Source organism: Podarcis vaucheri, assembly GCF_965113315.1.
Source record: "Podarcis vaucheri genome assembly, chromosome: 5".
In the NCBI taxonomy this organism is placed as follows: domain Eukaryota; kingdom Metazoa; phylum Chordata; class Lepidosauria; order Squamata; family Lacertidae; genus Podarcis; species Podarcis vaucheri.
Window position 1 is genome coordinate 16794874 of NC_138763.1, and position 20888 is coordinate 16815761.

The following is a 20888-nucleotide window of genomic DNA, read 5'->3' on the forward strand; positions in this document are numbered from 1 at the left end:
TTCAATCTTTGGACTTCCTATTTTTGGATGGAAAAAAAAAATATGCCAGCAAATGAGCCCCGTATTATTCCCACTTCAAATCACAAGAAGCAAAACAGTATTTAACAATGCACTCCTATTTTCCTGGTAGTAAGTCCCATTGAATATAGGGATTTACTCCTTTGACTGATTAATATTCTATGGCCTTTTAAATGTGTTTGTGGGAGGGGGGTTATGGGTTTTTATTTTATGAATTTTGTGTTTTCATTTTATATTGTAGACATCCACATAACCTTTGGATGAAAGGCGGTATACAAATTTAATAAACAAATACAAATTAAAAAATAGAAAACATGAAGTGAATTGCACTTGATAATCACACAAAAAGGAGCTTATGTTACATTGCTGCAAGTCCTCCAGATGTTACTGAAGGGCAACTCCCATCAGCTCCAACACGTCTCCAACACACCAATGGCCAGGGATGATGGGAGTTGTAGTTCATCAACATCTGAAAGACCAAAGGCTTCCCACACCTGTTCAGCCTACCTTAGCTTGAGGACTTTTGCATGAACAGGTAGCACATTTGAGATCATTGACAACCCGTTTTTTAATATCTCAGCTGCTTTTGCAGCTAGCAGCGATCATACTGCATACATTAAGAGCATCTGCTGCATTATAGACTTTTCAGTTAGCCCAACTAAACATGTGCCTATTATGAAAGTATTTCAATTAATGCTTAGAATTTATATATGAACCACACTAGGCAGCCAGATGCCTCAAGGGAAACTCACAAGCAGGGGTACAAGGGCACACAGTTCGTTTCATTAGCCTGCTGCGAGTTTTAATATTATGTGTTCTCTTATGCATGTCTACTCGGAAGCAAATCCTATTTAGTGAGACTTTCACACAAGGCAAGTATGTACAGGATTGCAGCCCCGTCTAGAGCAAGGGAGCAAAAGCCAGTGTGGTGTAGTGTAGTTAAGAGCTTGTAGACTTGTAATCTGGGGAACCAGGTTCGCGTCTCTGCTCCTCCACATGCAGCTGCTGGGTGACCTTGGGCCAGTCACACTTCTCGGAAGTCTCTCAGCCCCACTCACCTCACAGAGTGTTTGTTGTGGGGGAGGAAGGGAAAGGAGATTGTTAGCTGCTTTGAGACTCCTTTGGGTAGTTATAAAGCAGGATATCAAATCCAAACTCTTTTTCGCCGTCTTCATCTTCTTCTCAGTCCACAACCTAAATACTAGTTTTTAAAAGCCTCTACCACTTCCCCTTGCACACTGCAACCCTGCACCCGCTTACCTGAAATCAATAGGGCATACCTCCGAGTAGACATGTACAGCGTTCGCTGTTAAGACATCCTTTTCCCTAAACTAAACAAAAACACACACCTCCGAATGCTTTTGCCTCCCCGCAACCCGCACCGCCGCCTTAAACAACTGTATACCCAGCATATGTCTACACAGAGAGGCTCGCGCTTCAAAAGCGACGGTCGAAACGGCGCCGAAAGAACCCTCGCGCGACCCATCCCTACGCCGCGACCTTTTGGCGCGAGCCGAGTCCGGCCTCCCGGCCGAGGGGCGCATGCGCGGTACCTCCCTGTGAGGGAGGCGAGAACATGGCGGAAGCGGTGTGAAGGGTCTGTACGCCAAGCGGGCGCGTCTTCTCGCGGGCGGGCGGCGCTGTGCGCGGGGAAAGGAGAGGCCTGTTGAGGGGCTGCTGCTGCTGCGCGGCGACTGCTGGCTCCGGGGCCCGCGGGTGGCGGCCCCAGCCTCCCCTTGGGCTTTGTCAGGTAGGGAGTGGGGAAGGTCCTGGGCCCAGACACCGGTTTCTCCCGGCGCTGCCTCGCTCTGAGGGCAGGCAGCGAAGACCGAGGGCTGCCTCGACTGGACGACCCCTGGAGTGCCCTGGCCCAGCCTAAGGACGGGAGGGGAGCGGGAGGCTGGGCCCTGCTGGCTGGCTGGAAGCTGGTGCTCCCTTCAGTTCTATATCCATCTTTCTGTATATCTATCCGTGTCTACGCATTTCCCCGCGGCGTGTGTTAGTGGTTAGGGCAGAGCGGCTTCTCCCTCTGCAAAATGGATGAAAAACTCTTGGCAGGTGGAAATCCAACAGGTGCGGATTGCACCAAGCTCGGCCCCTCTTGCTCTGGGGGAAAGCTGCCGCGCTGTTGGAATAGCTCAGTCGGTAGGACATAAGGGTCTTGGGTTCGGGTCCCACTTTGGGCAAAATATTCTTGCATTTCAGGAGGTGGGACTAGGTACCGGGGACCCTTCCAGCTCTGTGATCCTGCAGGCTGTGCGTTTTTATTTATTTAAATTATTCACGTCCCACCCCCAGTCATCCCAAGCGACATGCGGGAGGTGTTGGTGTCGTGACGGAGCTACGAAACAGGAAGTCTCTTAAGTTGACTCTTGCCTTTTCCATGAACTCGCAGTAGGTGGCCTTAGGGAAGCCGCTCTTATCTCGGCCACCCCACCGGCTATGTGGGGGTATAATAATACTGACAGCGTTTGTTATTTTTGCAAGGGTTAGCACTTAATTATTCACGTGGAGTGCTTTGAACACTTGAAAGTGCTACCCAAATGTTAAGTTTTGTTACGTTAAACAAGATAAAACCGTATTTGGAAAACAATAAAACAAATATGCATCAAAAAGTTTAATTCACCATTAAACATAATGGTGAATTAAGCCAAATTCCACTAGGATGCAAGTTTTGCATCCCCTCCAGAATGAGAGGAGAGCGGCTTTTGCCTTTATTAGGGAGACCATTCCACAGCCTTAAGACAATTGCAGAAAAAATGGTCCCACTCTTCGAAGCTGAAGTTTTCATCTTGTATACAATATGTCTTGCATTCCCGTATTTATCAGAAGGTATGCTACAGACCTCCTGAGCCAACTGTAGCTTCTGAGTCAGCTTCAACCCTAACCCACATAAAACAAAATTGTGGAACAGTGCTCTGAAAACAAGTCAGAGCCTGATAATATACTTTTGGCCATTACCACCGCTGTGTCCTGATCCAAAGGTACCCCTCTGGTCAGATGGAGAGATTACCACCCCATCTATCACATGCATAACACATCCCTTTTTAGAGCAGTAAGATTACCCAGAAGCATCACTTCCATCTTATCCGGATTCAGCATCAGCTTGTTTAGCCTCATTCACTCAGTTACAGCCTTTGGTTATAGAGTCTCCGGAAATACAAATGCACAAAACCCAGGTTCAGAAGGCCACAGTGTATTGCCCATCCTTCCTCAAAGGGCAGTCCTGAGGTGAACACCTTTCTGAGCTCCTTGGGAAGAAGGACAAATTTATAAACAACCTTGGACCAGTGTTTCTATATATGCTAATGCTTAATGCAAGAAGATAATGTATAGATTTTTAAAGAAATGAGCAGACTGGTAGTTGCTGGTGTGTAGAGAATAATATATAATGTATATGTTTATAACTAGTAAGAAACGGCTTTCTTGGCTTAGAAGTATAAAATTTGAAATGTTAATAAAAGTGTAGGAATTCTGTAGTTTTCTGTTTTTCTGTATGCAGGACTTAGATAAGCATAAGATTCCAAAGAGGTACAAACTGGAAAATTGTGTTATCTAGACAGAGTCAGAATTTATAAATTGAAAATCGGAATTTTCAGCTATATTTCATAGACTATGCTAGCCAGCAGGTCCCATCAAAGTGATTGCTTGTGCTGCTTGGTATCCTTTTATGAACAGTTAGGGTTGCTGCTCATGTTATACCTCTTACTTTTCAAGTATATACTTAAATCTGTAGCGTGGATACATCAGATAGGTAGTTTAGAATACACGTATGATACAGGCACATCTGTCAGCTTGGATTAACTGGAGCTCCTGGTTGGGTGTACGTTCTGAGGTGTATCTGAGTTACTCGCTGAGATGTGTTAAATGATCTATATTCTTTCACATGATGTATTTCACAGGTGTGCCAGCACCAAAGGCACTCTTGCACTCATGCAGCACACAGACATACTTGCCACACATACAGCACTAACAGCATTCACCATATATGCAAGTACACAGTACTGTCTATTTCACAGCACACTACACACATTCTCTCTCGCACGCGCACGCGCACACACACACACACACTCATCCCCATCATAGTGCTAGACTGAAAGGAAAAATTTAAATGTCTCCTCTAAATCCAGCACTACAATGGGGTGATTCATCCAGCATATGCAAGTTAATAGCATCTGCTTTATCATATTTTCCCCTCTAAGGCAATATGATTTTTTAAAAGGTCAATCCATATCAAAGAGTGTATTGCATTAACCAAAGGCCATAACAATTTCATTACAGTTTGCCAAACTGCAAATCATAACATACAGCATACAGCAGTTGCATAATGCAATGCATCAGTGATTTAAAGAAAGGGAGTAAGAATTCTTAAGTATCATCTGCTAGCTTATATTAAGTTTAACTTCCATTACACCTCTGAATCTCCAGTGCAATTTATTGCAATATTGTCTACCTCTCTTTTTCCAATCTTTCAGCCAGAGCAGAAAGCGCCTCTTTATGTGTCACAGATCTGTTAGCGTCATACAAAAGAAAGCAAACCATTTCTGCCATAGTAAGCCTGCTTCCATGAATTAGCAAAGGTTTCAGGAATTGATATCTTGGATCCCAATATAAAGGGCAGATTAACAACCTTATTGTAGTGGCTATCCAAGACTGCTGTGGGCATCACTTCATATCTGAGCTCCATAAAGGCATTTCTTAAGACAGCAAGCATGAGTTTGGTCAAATAAAATGCTCTTAAATGCTCCACTTTCAGAAATTGGAACCATGGCGAGAATCTAGAATTCCCATTCAAGTGCAAATCCCTTCTGGATTTTTAAAAAAGGTTTTGAGGTAGTCTAGGCTCAGAAGAACTGGAATAGTTCTTTATTTGTTACTTTTTGGGTGTACAGTGCAAATTAATAAGGCAACTTCACTTTGTTTCTTTAATATTATGACTCTGAAATAAACTTACTCAGTAATTACTAGTTTGAATAGCTTACTCTGGTAACACCCTCTCTCGGTCTTCAAATGGGTGTGATTTCCTTCCTGAAGAATTAGCCACAGCAGTCTTTTGAGGCAAGCCATTTTCTTGTTCTGCAAATGCAGAGCTGCAAGTGAGCGATTGTAACTTGCATTCTTGAATGACCCACGATTTGAAGTTGCATTTCGCAGGGCAATGCCCAGCAGACTTTCTTATTCGAATCACACCAGAATCTATGTTCCTCTCTGGTTTCCAAACACTAGGATGTTGCTTACATTGAGCCATTGGTTCTTCTTTCGTTTTTTCCTTACCAGGTGGAAGAATAATTTCACAGCTATGGAGAATGAACCGAGCACAACAACATGTTCTACCTGCACAACTACTATCACCACCACATCCTCCCCTTCCCGTACTCAGCCACCTCAGATATCTGTCTATAGTGGTGCAGATCGACATGCTGTGCAGGTATTTTGTAGTTGACAATAATAATACAGTGGTGCCTTGCAAGATGAAAAGAATCCGTTCTGTGATTCTCTTCGTCTAGCGGTTTTTTTCGTCTTGCGAAGCAAACCCATTGAAGGATTAGCGGATTAGCGTTATTAGAGGCTTTTAGCTGCTTATCTGCTGATCGGATCAGCTGATAAGCGGATTAGCGCTATTAGCGGCTTATCTGCTGATTGGGTCAGCTGATAAGCGGCTTAGCGCTATTAGCGGCTTTTAGCGGCTTATCTGCTGATCGGATCAGCTGATAAGCGGCTTAGCGGCTTAGAAAAAAGGGGGGAGGGGAAAAAACCCAGCAGGAACTTGCAAGACATTGTCGTCTTGCAAAGCAAGCCCATAGGAGATTCATTTTGCAAAGCACCTCCAAAACGGAAAACTCTTTCGTCTAGCGAGTTTTCCGTCTTGCGAGGCATTCGTCTTGCGGGGCACCACTGTAGTATAAATATGGAGGATTCAAAAGCCCTGACAAGCAATGGTGATTTCTGTATATCTGGTGGGGAACTGGATCTGGCTGGCAATCTTTATTTCTCCAACCTGTTGCAGGTGGGTGAGACCTCAGATGATGGTTTTGCCCCATACTTGCAGAGCCCCTTTCAATGTGATCCACAAGATGGTGCTTTGAAAGGGGCTTCCGGCAGCTGACAGTCAACTAAGCCTCTTTCAAAGTGTGAGGGGGCGGGGAGTGGAGAAGGAGGGGAAGTCCTTTTGTGGGAGAAGAAATCAGCTTTTTCGGTAACATCCATAAAGTAATTTATGGCAGTTGTAGTGTATTAGTGGTCACTGTTGAGTTGAAATATGTTGATTTTAAATGCATCCTGTATATCTGACCAGCCGCAGGTTCTTGAATGGTTTAATGTGCTAGCATCAGCACGTTTTCTATTTCTGTCCCTGTGATGATGTTACTTTAAAATCCACAGGTTATTCAGCAGGCCTTGCATCGTCCGCCAAGCTCAGCAGCGCAGTATCTTCAGCAGATGTATGCAGCTCAGCAGCAGCATCTCATGTTACAAACAGCTGCTTTGCAACAACAGCATTTAAGTAGCACCCAGTTCCAGAGCCTGGCCAGTGTCCCACAGGTGAGACTGAAACAGAAAATACAGCAACCATCTGGGAATTAAGCTTAAAGTGCCACAAAATGCATTATCAGGATACTGCTTTCGTCTTAATTACAGTTTTTGACAGATTTTTTTTTTACCCCAGGTTTTTTAATCATCAGCGAGAGCTTCGGTTCACAGTTTTACCTGGCAGCATGAGGCTCAGCTAGGGAAAAGGGACAGTGTTCTCTCCTTCTAGATCATCATACCGCCAACCAATACCGTGTTGTTGTTTCCACGGGGATATATTTTAAAAAGACTTTTCAACTTTGCAATTTTATGTTGTAAAGAGGGTATCTGGAACAGAAGACTAAGCTAGTTCAGCAGCTACTTCAAAATAATCAAATTAATATTTGCAAAATCATTTTAACTATGTGACTGGTCAGTTTTTAATCAGAGATGTATATTTAATGCGCCAATTTTAGCCTGATATCACATTCTTGGTTGTGACATTCCCATGAATCATGGGTCTCTAACCTTTCTGGGCCTTTGTGAGCATTTGGAAGTGTTGTTGCTCCTCCCAGAAAATGGCTGCCATGGGGCATAGCCCTTCACAAAATTGTAAGAGTCATCAAATTGTATAATTGGAAGAGGCCATGAGGGTCATCTAGTCCAAAGCCCTGCAGTGCAGGAATCTTTTGCCCAACATGGGGCTCGAGCCTGCAACCCTGAAATTAAGAGTCTCGTGCTCTTGAAGTTTGATCTAATAAACAATAACTAGATCCTCTTTTGAATATGTGTGACTTTTAAACAGGACCTGCCCCATCATCAAACTAAAGCTTTCATTGGGGTCTCTAGACAGCACAGTGAAAATAACAGATCCAGCACTTGGCAACCTCTTAAAAAGTAGAGAGTTGGCTGTAGGGTTAAAGAGACTGCGGGCCACAGAGAAAACCATTGTGGGTTTCATGTGAGCATGGGACTGCCTAGCAAATGCCATTGAGCCTAGATGTTCAATTTATCATATTCAACATTATTTAAATACTTTTTATTGCAGTGTAAATGACACATTTGACAGATGTGCTTGCTATTTAGGCAAACCTGTCAGGTGGGAGGCAGTGCGCATCCCCCAATGGCAGTGTCACTCAGCAGTCAAGTATGTCGGAGACATCGGTAAGTAGCGAAACAAAGTGCTTTCTTTTAAACTAGCTTAAGTTACCATGTCAGTTCTCGGAAAGTTAGGAATGCAGCTGTGTGATCACATTTACATGCAGATAGCTGGAGGAGCAGAAGCTTCAATTTTAAAAATTGTCCGCAACAGAGTCTCAGTGCATTAATAGTTTGAAAAAAATAGCAAACACATAAATATAAATTTGCCATTGAAGAAGCTCTATGGTGACCCCCTGACATTGTGCTTTGCAAGAATAACTTAATGTTCATGGATTGTACTTGTGTGGATTTTGCCAGATCTCTTAAAACAGGAAATTTTTGCAGAATACCAATTAGAGGCTTAATCAATAATAATGTTTGAGCATAAGTGTCCATGACTTTTACAGGTGGATAACGTCAGTTATTAATAACACGTTGAGTTTAGTGTGGGCTAAATTAAGCCTTATTCTGGACATTTTAATTGCAATTTGGAAAAATTAAAATGGCAAATCTAAGAAGGCAGATCTTCTGCAATGTGGCTGCACATTTTATTGCAATCATAATTTTAAACTCTAGTATAAAAATGAAACACCTCCTTATGATCAGGTATATCAGAAGATAAACGCAAGATCTGCTGTATCAGAATTGGTGTCTGTTTAAGTTACATATTTAAACTTAAACATTTTTCTTAACATGTTAGCAATAGTTTACAATTTATGGCTTTGTGCAGTGATCTTCCTGATGAACAAACAGGTGCTTAAGGATTCAACTTTGACAGATGACATAAACTTTCTTACAAACCTAGATTCTGTGCTGCAGACTACAACTGCAAGTCCAATATATTGCTTGGCAACCCTGCACATGTTTACTTGGAAGCAAGTTCCGCTGTTTTCTGTGGGGCTCTTTTTGAAATTGTGGAATGAAGGTAGTTAATAAAACAATATTTTTGCTTCCATAGATTAATCTTTCTCCTTCTCCTACACCCGCGCAGCTAATAAGCCGTTCACAGACCTCCAACAGTAGTAGCAGCAGTCTTACCCAACAGACCATGCTTCTGGGGAGCACCTCTCCTACTCTGACTGCAAGCCAGGCTCAGATGTACCTCCGAGCCCAAATGGTAAGTCTTGCTAGTTTATATTTTATTATTATTTTTTGAATGGTTGCTAAGGTTTAGTTGTTCTTTTCTGTTTCGTGGCTAATGGTTCCTTGCCCCTTCTGAGTTTCCAACAGTGACTGTAATTTAGCAGTTAAGCTTTGTAATTGCATCTTGTTTAAATATCACGAGGCTACAAAGGAGCAGAATCCTGCCGAAATCTCAAGAACATTTCTGTGGGTACCGGATAATTGGTGGTTTTGACATAACAGCCCTGCATGCATTTCCTCAAAAAGGATATCGTAGGTGTCAGGGGATGATTAGCTGCTTGTGCTTAAAATTGTGCCCCTTCAGAGTTTGTGCGGCCCCACAAACCTCTGTGTGTGACAGAGCTCCTCAGACATGTCTGCTCTAGTCACTAGTAGAGTCTGACAGTGGCTGCCTGCGGAAGCGCTTCCAGCAAAGAAGCTCCTTAACGGAAACGCGTCTCCTGGACTCACGACGTGGCAGCTTCCGGCGAAGCATGGGTCTCCCTGCAGTTGCTTCTGACACCTCCCCGCTATTTTCGCTGGACGTGTCTCTCACCCCTTTCTCTCCCCTGCTGTTTCCTGCCTGGGCTGCTGCGTCTCTCTCAGCATTACTGAGATCCTCCTCCAGAGACCCCTCGCTCCCCCTACTGGTCCCTGCTTTGGCTGCTGACTCTCTCCCAGTCTCTGGGAGCCCTACCAACTCCCTTTCCTCTGATGTCAGTTCCCTGACATCCACCTCCCCTCCAGGGCCCCCTTCTCCCCCGCCCCTACTCTCTCCTCTGGGCGGTGAGGAGCTGAAACCCCGAAAAGAATCCTCTTCATCTTCAGACGTCTCGAACATTTCCCTCCATCGGTCTTCGTTCCGACTCGCTGAATCCTCCTCCACCTCGGAATCAGAGAACCCCTCCAACTCTTCTTCTTCGTCGGTGGTGGCGAAGTATTCCCTCCGGAACCTCGCCACTGGCTGGGGTTTACGAGGGAATCTCTGATGAAAAGTTTCTATCAAAACCTCGTCATCTACATCCTCTGCCCTGACCCAGGTGTTTTCCGACTCCGGCTCCCCTTCCCACATTACCAAATACTCTACTTGATCTCCCTTCCACCTGGAATCGAGAATCTCCGCTACATGGTAGCTGTGTTCTTTTTCCTCCATAGCTGGTCCCCTATTGACCCTCCCTTCTCTGTCCCCTTTATACGGTGACAGCAACGACCTGTGGAACACTGGGTGCAACTTCATGTGGTTCGGTAACCGGAGTCTGAAAGCCACTGGGTTGACCTGCTGCGTGACTTCAAATGGGCCCAGCCTTTTGGGTCTTAACTTCTTACAACCTCCTTTGAATGGTAACCCTTGGGTGGACAGCCACACCTGGTCCCCCACCCTAATGCTTTCCCCTTCCCTTCTGGTTTTGTCTGCCTGCCTCTTATATTCCTCCTTCGCCCTGTTTAAATTAAGTTGGAGCTGGCGATGGATCGCTTCCATTTCTTCAACGAACTGTTCTGCGGCTGGAACGCTCCAGTTCTCCCCTTCCCCCCCTGGGAAGGCTCGGGGATGACACCCGTGATTAGCCAAAAAGGGGCTCATCCCCGTGGACACGTTCTCTGCATTGTTGTAGGCAAATTCTGCCAACGCCAGCTTCTCCACCCAATCATTCTCTCTGTCATTCACATAACACCTCAAATATTGCTGGAGGACACCATTAGCTCTTTCCGCCTGCCCGTTGGTTTCTGGATGACGGGCAGTTGAGAAATTCACCTCTACATGCAATAAGCTCATGAGCTTCCTCCAGAACCTGGAAGTAAATTGTTTTCCTCGGTCAGAAACCACCCTCAAGGGGGCGCCATGCAGCCTAAACACATTTTCCACAAACAATTTAGCGTTTTCTTCCGCTGTGACCGCATGTGAGCAGCCTATAAAGTGGGCCATCTTGGTTAACAGGTCTACCACAACCATGATGGCTGTTTTCCCTTTGGACCTGGGCAGATCAGTCATGAAATCTATTGCCACTGCCTCCCATGGCCTTTCCGGCGTGGGTAGTGGTTCTAATAAACCTGCCGGTGCCCGCCTCTCCCCCTTGGCTCGTTGGCATTGGTCACACCCTCTCACATACTCCCGCACATCTTCCCTGACCTTGGGCCACCAGAATTCCCTGGTAACCAGCCACATGGTTTTGTGTTGCCCAAAATGCCCTGCTGTGGGGCTATCATGCAGTTGCTTGAGTACCTTTTCCCTCAATTCCCCTTCAGGTATGTATAACGCTCCCTTGTAGTACAACGCCCCGTTTCTCTCCTCAAAACCCCCGGGTTTGTCTCCCTCCCTCCTGAGACCCCTGAGTTTGTCCTGGGCGTATTCATCCTGCACCGTTCCCTCTACCAGTTCCCTTTGCCCCACCAATGCCGCCCCACACACCCAGCGGTCCTCGGGAATGACATGGGTCTCTTCGGGTGCACCCTCTCCCTCCAAATATTCAGGTTTGCGTGAGAGAGCGTCCGCCCTAACGTTCTCTGGGCCTGGCACGTAACAAATCTCAAAGTTAAATTTGGAGAACTCCTGGGCCCATCTCAACTGCCGTTGGTTGAGCACTCGCGCAGTTCTCCAATACTCTAGATTCTTATGGTCCGTGCACACTTGCACCTTCTGTTGTGCACCAATTAGCAGGTGCCTCCATCTCCGGAAGGCCTCATGAATCGCAAGAAGTTCCCGGTCGTACACCGTGTAGTTCCTCTCAGATTTGTTCAGCTTTCGCGAAAAGAAGGCACACGGTCGCCACTCTGACCCCTCCTTCCCCGGCTGCAGAAGAAGCACCGCCCCTATGGCTCTGTCAGAAGCGTCTGTTTCGACCCTCAGCTTTTTTTGTAAATCCACATGTAGAAGTTGTTCATCAGAGGCGAAGGCCCTTTTCAGTTCCTCAAACGCTCGCTCCGCCTCCCCCGTCCAAACAAACTTCTTTTTACTGCTGAGACAGTCCGTGATGGGCGCCGTCAGGTGGGCGAAGTTTCGGATGAACTTACGATAAAAGTTTCCAAACCCTAGGAACCTCTGCACATCCTTCTTGGTTTTGGGTGTTTTCCATTCCAGCACCGCTTGAACCTTGCCGGGGTCCATGGCCAACCCCTTGTCTGACAAGCGGTACCCCAGGAATTCCACCTCCTTGGTATGAAACTGACACTTCTCCAGTTTCACCCACAGCCTGTTGGCTTGCAGCCTGCTCAACACTTCTCTGACGTCTCTCACATGTTGCTCCTCATTCTCCGAATACACCAACACGTCATCTAAGAAGGCCACGCAATTCTTGTAGAGCAAAGGCCCCAGTACGTGGTTCATGAAGGCTTGAAAACACGCGGAGCCTGTTTGTAATCCAAAAGGCATAACGAGGTATTCAAATGCCCCCAAAGGGGTGAACATGGTGGTCTTCCATTCATCCCCTTTCCTTATACGTATCAGGTTGTACGCCCCCCTTAGGTCCAGCTTTGTAAAAATCTTTCCTTTCCGCACCCTGGTCAAAATATCATCAATCCTGGGCATAGGAAAAGCCGCCGGCTCTGTCACTGCATTTAACCGCCTAAAATCACATACAAGTCTCGGCTTGTCCGTGTTTTTTTTATCCACAAAAAACACTGGGCTACCCCCCGCTGCCTTGGACTCTCTGATGAAGCCTCTCTTCAGGTTCTTGTCAATGAACGCTCGCAACTCCTGCATTTCCCTGTCTGACATGGCATACAACTTGCCTACAGGAAGCTGTGCTCCAGGGAGTAAATTGATCTGGCAATCAAAGGGCCTATGCGGGGGTAGTTGGTCAGCTTCCTTCTCGCTGAACACGTCGCTGAGATCAGCATACTGTGGTGGCACCTTCCCCTTCCCCATTACTTCAGTCCCTGCCAGGGTGGCTTGGGCCCCTGCTGACCCCTTTTCCCCCCTGCAGTGTTCTAAGCAATGTGCTGAACCGAAGGAAACCACTCTTTGATGCCAGCCCACCAGCGGATCATGTAGGGCTAGCCAGCTCATTCCCAAAATAATGGGAGCGCCTCCCAAGGTGGCCACATTAAACGCTATCAGTTCTGTGTGCCTTGCCACCCTCATTATCATTGGGACGGTCTGCAAGCTGACTCCTCCTCCCAACAGTTCCCTGCCATCGATCGTGGTCAGCTGCAGGGGGTTGCTTAAAGGGATAGTCTGTATCTGATGTTCAGCAGCAAACTCCTTGCTCATAAAATTGCAGGAGCTGCCTGAGTCCAACAGCGCCTTTATTTTTAGGGGGTGTCCATTTTGCAGCTCTAGTGACACTTCAATTACTAGAGCAGGTCGAGGAGCTTCTGGCACGGGCACTTTTACTGCTCTTTGGCCTGGCTGCAGTGCCCTGACGGTGGCAACCAGGCGTTGGCTTTTACCTGCTCCGTTTCTCCCTGCTCTCCCCCCTCAACTGCTCCCACCATCCCTTGCCATTCCTTCCTCTGGGGGCAGACTCTGGCAAAGTGGCCTGGCTGTTGGCAGAGATAGCATTTCCGGGCTCCCTTTCCCTCCTTCTTCGCCCCCTCACTGGGCTTTGAAACTGCGCGCGCGCGGGCTGTTCCGATTTCCATCGGCTCTGCCGGCGGGAAAGCTGGCTCAGGAATGTCTGGAATGCGTAACTCCTTCCAACGTTCCCCTCTCCCTTCCCGCCTCTCCAAGGCTCTTGCCTCCTGGCGCGCTCCAATGGTCAGCGCAGATTTGGTCAGCTGATCCATAGACACCGCCCTGGGGCTCCTGGACAGCTCGTCTTTCACAGCCGAAGAAAGACCTTCTTCAAATAGCATCTGAATGGGTGCTGCCGATAAATCCCACCCCAATCTGTGAATCAGCATGGTAAATTCAGTCCAGTACTCACGGACAGATCTGCTTCCCTGCTTGCAAGCCATTAGCTGTCTGCGCACCACCCTTCCTCAATATCGCTGGAAAACATGATATCCATTGCACGAAAGAACTTCATAGTGTCCTTTAGGATATCGTTGTGCGTTGCCATCAGGGGTCGAACCCAGTCCCGCGCCCCCTTCTCAAGATGCCCAATTACAAAAGCAACTCGCGATTCCTCATCAGGGAACTCATCAAACTGCACATTCAGGGCATATTGCATCTCGGTCCTAAAGGCATGGTAATCCTTGGGGTCCCCCCCAAACTTCTGCACCAATCCTGGTACCTTTCTGGGGAACTGAGTGGTTCTCCCCTTTTTGTCAGCATCCTGAGCCCTTCTCTCCTCAAGCCTCGCCGTCTGCAGCGCAAGTTGGACCTCCAGAGCTTGATACCTTTCTTCCAAGCTTGGACCAGCTCCAACCCCTGCCTCTCCGGTTCCGGCTGGGTTGCTCATGATGCTTTCTCCTGCACAGGCAGCGTACAAAGACTGTCAGACTGCTGTCAGGGGATGATTAGCTGCTTGTGCTTAAAATTGTGCCCCTTCAGAGTTTGTGCGGCCCCACAAACCTCTGTGTGTGACAGAGCTCCTCAGACATGTCTGCTCTAGTCACTAGTAGAGTCTGACAGTGGCTGCCTGCGGAAGCGCTTCCAGCAAAGAAGCTCCTTAACGGAAACGCGTCTCCTGGACTCACGACGTGGCAGCTTCCGGCGAAGCATGGGTCTCCCTGCAGTTGCTTCTGACACCTCCCCGCTATTTTCGCTGGACGTGTCTCTCACCCCTTTCTCTCCCCTGCTGTTTCCTGCCTGGGCTGCTGCGTCTCTCTCAGCATTACTGAGATCCTCCTCCAGAGACCCCTCGCTCCCCCTACTGGTCCCTGCTTTGGCTGCTGACTCTCTCCCAGTCTCTGGGAGCCCTACCAACTCCCTTTCCTCTGATGTCAGTTCCCTGACAGTAGGTTTGGAAAAGGTTCAGAAAAGGGCAGCCAAAATGATCAAGTGGGTGAAGCAACTCCCCTATGAAGAAAGGTTGCAGTGTTTGGGATTTTTAAGTTTAGAGAAAAGACAAGTGAGAGGTGACATGATGAAGTTTATAAAATTATTCATGGTGCAGAGAAAGTGGATACAGAATTTTCCCCCTTCCCCTAACACTAGAATTCATGTTACAGGTAGGTAGCCGTGTTGGTCTGCTGTAGTCGAAACAAAATAAAAAAAATCCTTCCAGTAGCACCTTAGAGACCAACTAAGTTTGTTATTGGTATGAGCTTTTGTGTGCATGAACACTTCTTCAGATACTAGAATTCATGGCATCCAATGAAGCTTAGTGTTGGAAGGTTCAGGAGAGATAAAAGAAAATACTTTTTCATGTGACACATAGTTAAACTGTAGAACTCGCTTCCACAGGCAGGCAGTGATGACCTCCAACATAAAAGAGGATTCGACAAATTCATGGAGGGAGAGGGCAATCAGTGGTTACTAGCTAAGATGGCTATTCTCTGCTGCCGCAGTTGGAGGCAGCAGTGCTTCTGAATACCAGTAGCTGGAACCACCAGGAGGGGAGAGTGTCCTTGTTCTCGAATCCTTCTGGTGGGTTTCCCACAGGCGTCTGGTTGGCCGCTGTGAGAACACGACGCTGGACTAGATGAGCCATTGGCTTCATCCAGGACGCTCTTCTTATGTTCTTAGATATTGTTAAAGTAGAAGAATGGGCCTTTTAAATTACTCCCTCTGCTTGCAAAGTATATGTAGTCTGGTGTTCATAGTAGGGCTTTTTCAGGACGGACACAAGTGAGAGTCACTTAGCCCTGGCAGCAGTTTTGTTTTCCAGCTGCTCTTCCTCTGTAGCTTGGTGAACATCTGGTGTAGGGTAACCCAACAAAGGATGGTTAAGCAAATCCATAGTTAAGACAACAAGCCCCGCTTGTCAAGGGAAAACTGGGGATCCCGTTTGTTCTTTTGCAGCTATGCTGCTGCTTACCCACACTTGATTCCACATGTGATGTGAGCTGTGTAGCAGATGGAAATGGCTTGGGGAAATAGCCTCATGTGCCAGATTGGGACTTGTGCTGGGCCATATGTTCTGCACCCCTGTTCTATATAGAAGAAAGTGCCATTGAACAGTTGGAGTATATTAAGGGAAGAACTTTTGGCTAGCCCTTTGTGTGATATCATACTGTTGCATGGGCAGGAATACCCCTGATCCACTTCCTCTGTATAACTTTTTCTTAGATACTAAATGGACTAAGCTGTTTCTTAAGTAGCATCAGGCCAGGATGTTCATCCACCAGGGCCAGTTCCATGATTGTTTATCTTTAAACCCAGTTCCTTATGAGTGAAAGACTTTTATGAGTATGAATTGGAAACCTTTGAAAATGATGTGTAAAATCATTGGCAAAGAACTGTTTAAAAAAAAGTTTGTGCTGTTGAGCCTTTTTGATTTCTTCTTCTGATGATTCTCTTTGAGAATGATTTTAAGCATTAACGGGGGAAATACGCTGTTCTGTTTTTGTTAAATCAATCTCTCTGATGAAGTTTGTTGTGGGGCATGACTAGAATAATTCATTTGAAGGGACAAAGAGTTGGCAAAGATGATCTGTGGGGTCAGCAAGTGTTTTGTTTTTTGTTTGCTTGTTTTGTTAGGGGATTACCTGGTTCAGGCCTGTAATTAAAATAACTATGCTACTTTTCTTGCTAGACTTAGGATAGTGGGGAATATTTCTGAAGGGAGCACACCATCTCTTGCTGTAGACATCCCCGAGTTTGTGTTTTTTCACCTGTGGGATTTTAGAGATGTTGCCTGCAGCTCCTCACCAGTCATGTCTCAGATGTATATGGAGATGCAACACCAATGGCCCAGTTTACAGTTCCTTCTGTCATCCTCTGGTCATGGCTTTTGTGGACTTGTTGCATGTGCTTCTTCCATTCCTGGTCAAGCCTGCTGATTCCTAATGTGCCATCCCTTGAAAAGGCTTTGTGATCTCACTGGCCTCTCTGCCTCTCCTTGGAATTGGATATCACTTTGCAACTCCACATAAATAAATTAATGCAGGGATCTGCTGGTTCTGCGTTTCTCCTTCTTTTGGAGAGCGTGAGCAAATCAGTTGTTTGCCTCCCTTTCCTCTCTGTGTTCCGATGCAAAGAGCAGCTTCTGAGGAAGGAGGGATTTCCATCAGGAACATTGCAGGTGAGTCGGAAGGCTTAAAACTCTTCCTTTCCACTCCCTGCAGTCCTGGTGCTGTTCTCTGCTTTAGCTCTCCTGTGGCTGAGCTACTTGGTGAAAGACTGGAAAGCTGCATTATTCTGGAATACTGCAGCAAATCTTTGCAGCTTTTTTAAAAAAACAAAAACCTGAGAGAATTTTCTATCTAAGCTTTTGTTTGTTTGTGTGCATTCATGGTACAGTGTGTGTCTCAATTTTCTTTTTTGCTACCTTCCACAGCTGATTTTTACACCTGCTACCACTGTGGCGGCTGTCCAGTCTGACATTCCTGTTGTGTCGTCGTCCTCTTCGTTTCCCTGTCAGTCTGCGGCTACTCAGGTGAGCTCACGTGGGTCGTGTGAGCATGTGTGTGTGTGTATCCATTTCCAGATCCATTGTGAGTGATCGGCATGCTGTTCTACTCTTTGTATCTAATGCTGCATTATTTATATACTGCTTTTCAAGCGGACCTCGCAAAGGGGTTTATATAAAAGTATTAAAACTGTAAGATAAATAAAATTTAAAAACAACAACAGACAAACTATGGGGTAGGGGGGTGTAGAAGCCTGTGAATGCTAGATCCCATTTACCTTCAGGGCAAGATGCTTCTTGAGTTTCTCTGTACAGTGGTACCTCGTGTTACATACGCTTCAGGTTACAGACGCTTCAGGTTACAGACTCCGCTAACCCAGAAATAGTACCTCGGGTTAAGAACTTTGCTTCAGGATGAGAACAGAAATCATGCAGCAGCGGCGCGGCGGCAGCAGGAGGCCCCATTAGCTAAAGTGGTGCTTCAGGTTATGTACGGACCTCCAGAACGAATTAAGTACTTAATCCGAGGTACCACTGTAGTAGTAGTTGGGAGTGGGAGAGGTCTACCCAGCTGAAGCACCGAGAGCTGGATGATGTCGATTCTCCAGGATGTTCCATCTTTCTCTCTTTCTCCTCCTCACAGAGCAAGATGACTGTTGAACCACAGCCACTATAGGGCCACTCATTCAACTGTTATCTATATCTTTATCTTAAGACTTTGAACTGCTACAGCTACATTAGTATTTTGCCATATTACATGGCCAGTCTATGTTAGCAGTAACGTATTCTTGAGCCCAATAAGCATATATCTAAAACACCTTAGAAAGGTGTCGCTTAAATTTCAATGACCTCTTACCCTCTTTAACCTGTTAGAAAATAGTTGTACTGTAGGTTGGTACATTTTGATACATTTTCCCAAAGAGGTAGATATAGATGCTTTTTTTAAGATGACAATGTAAAATGACTTTAAACCTAATGACTAAATAATATTGCAGTATTGATGAACCCCTTGCTCCCAGAATTGATGTATAAGATCAGACTTAACCAGTGCATATTAATGCCAAAGAGCCTTTGAAAGAAATAAAGGATTCACTATGAAGAATAATAAAGTTTTATAAGCTTTTAACATGGCAGTTCCGTATATCGGCTCACATTGATAACTGAATTTATTTCTGCATAAACGATGATCCTAAACACATTTACTTGAAACTGAGGGTCACAGTTAATGCTAATCCTTAGAGTAGACCCACTGAAAATAATGTAGATGGCTAACTTAGGTCCATTAATTGCAATGGGTTTGCTCTGAATATAACTTAGTTGGATACAGCCATGAGTTCCGCTGCAGTTAATGGGCCTCATGTCTCACACACTCACATATACAGTGCTTTTTTCTGGGGGGATGCAGGGGTACACATACCCCTAAACATTTTATGAAACTTTGTACTTTTGTCCATTTACTGTATTCATTTCCCCCCGATTTGAACTATTGAATGGTCATTTTCTTGAGTCAAAATGAAAGTACCCCTAAACATTTCTTTAGAAAAAAAAGCACTGTGTATGTTTACAGTGGTACCTCATGTTGCGTAACCTCCAGGTTACGGAATCTTCAGATTATGACTGCGGCAAACCCAAAAGTGTATACCGTATTTTTCGCTCTATAACACGCACCTGACCATAACACGCACATCGTTTTTAGAGGAGGAAAACAAGGGAAAAAATATTCTGAACGAAACAGTGGATGTATCATTTTTGTGCTTCATGCTGTGGCCACAGACATGTGATCTGATGGTGAATTTGGGCTGACCCAATGCAAAGATCCTGAGGATCCATGTGGATCCATGCTTTGTAACCACGTTTTTGCACCATTGCAGCCCCAGGCAACAGTGGGTGCATGATTTTTGGGGGGCAGGCTGTAGCCATGGACATGCTATGTGCTCTGATGGTGAATTTGGGGTGACCCAGTGCAAAAATCCTTAGGATCCATGTGGATCCATGCTTTTTAACCACATTTTAAGTGGGGAGGGAAGGAAAAACACAGAAGGGCTAAGAATGCAGGAGTGGGGTATAACGGGAGGGAGGAAAGGAAGGCAAAAGTTTCCCCCACGCACCCACCCAAGCCAGCCAGCTCTCTCTCTCTCTCTCTCTCTCTCTCTCTCTCTCTCTCCCACCTGCATGTTTTCAGCAGCACCGGAGCACAGAGAGGAAGGAGCGGAGCACAGAGAGGAAGGAGCGACAGTCTGCTTTTCCCCTCTGCTTGCCTGGAGGGGAGGGGCTTTCCCTGCTCTTTGTTCCATTTGAGCAAACACAGTAACGAAACAGAGGAGGGTGGGCAGTAAGACCCTGAGGCAGAATGCAGGAAAGCAGCAACTTCCTGTCTCACGGAGCTCCCTTCTCCCTGAAGCGCGGTTTGATTTTTGCCTTATTTTTCGGCTCCAGGGACCACACATTCGCTGCATAACACGCACAGACATTTCCCCTTCCTTTTTAGGAGAAAAAATCTGCGTGTTATAGAGCGAAAAATACGGTACTTCCGGGTTTCGACGCATGCGCAGAAGTGCTCTGCACGCATGCACAGAAGCAGTGCCTCTAGTTATGGATTTTTCAGGGTGTGCATGGCACCCCAAAATGAATTAAATTTGTAATCAGAGGTACCATCGTGTGTGTGTGTGTGTGTAAAAATATGAAATATGAAAAAAATCCATCAACAGAAATACTTTAGTACAAAAAGAACCATGTGCAATCAGTAAAGTATTATTTCTACACCTTCTCTAATTTCCCTTTGAGCAGATCAGAGTGGTGTTAAAAGGACAATGAAACAAATGTGTAGTCTAACAAGGTTGCACATTCAGGGCACTGTTAGATGACCGGCTCGGGAGCAGTGGAAGAGACATTGGGTGTGGAATGTGCAGAGTTTGGGTAATAGCAACGTGAAGGCATCTGCATCAGATACTGTTATGTGTAGAAGTCTCACACGATTCGCAGCCTTGGTGAATCCCATTCCAAAGACAGATGTCAAGTTTACATTTTATTGTAAGTCCTGCATGTAAGTCCTGAGTCATCTGATCATTCTTACAGTTAAAATGCCTCTTTTTCTTCCATGTTTATATAAGCATGGTCATAGGTTTAGCAGAATCAGTTACAATAGCTTTTGAAAATAGGGCTTTTGTAGCCTGTGAGTGACTGTCAGTTTTACAAAAAGCTACATCTTTAGAAATAGCAGGGGTGTGGGAGCTTTGCAGATTCAGAATATATAAATCAATGATCCTTTTGTGGATCAAAATATTTACCCTCCTATCTTTGCTTAACTTGTCAATACCAATGTGAAATTATGGATAGTGTAGTTGGAGAAACTGAACACTGCTAAATCAAAACCCAACCAATTTTCTTCATCTTACTAACAAAACTACTAAACTTCATGGGTTTTGCTTGACAGAAAGTGGAATCCTGAAGTACAAGGAGTACTGTTCAGCAACATAAACCTTTTCACCTAACTTTAAATGCTTTGCGACGTCTGTCGAAGGGGAAGGGGAAGAAGAGGGAAAGAATCTGTGATCAGTCTTGAATCCAGAAAGAATCTCCCTAATAGTAAAAAACAGGTGTCAAAAGGCAAAACCACCCAAATGGTCTATCGACTACACTGGTAACAATCTCCAATAAAACAACCTCTAGCTTTCGTATCACCTTTCCATCTCGTAAATAGTATCTGCA

General features: G+C 45.7%; 1 protein-coding gene across 8 annotated transcripts in view; it reads left to right on the top strand.

The window, feature by feature from the left end:
• Positions 1 to 20888, top strand: part of PHC3 (polyhomeotic homolog 3) — a 60726-nt gene that overhangs the window by 740 nt on the left and 39098 nt on the right. For 2 of the 8 annotated variants that reach the window (XM_082224016.1, XM_082224021.1), the window contains exons 1-6: positions 1622 to 1768; positions 5296 to 5446; positions 6400 to 6558; positions 7612 to 7689; positions 8624 to 8782; positions 17109 to 17207. In XM_082224016.1, coding sequence (XP_082080142.1) covers positions 5318 to 5446; positions 6400 to 6558; positions 7612 to 7689; positions 8624 to 8782; positions 17109 to 17207 — 624 coding nt within the window. In that variant the 5' untranslated portion in view covers positions 1622 to 1768; positions 5296 to 5317. The other 6 variants (XM_082224017.1, XM_082224019.1, XM_082224018.1 and 3 more) reach the window with 6 other exon arrangements.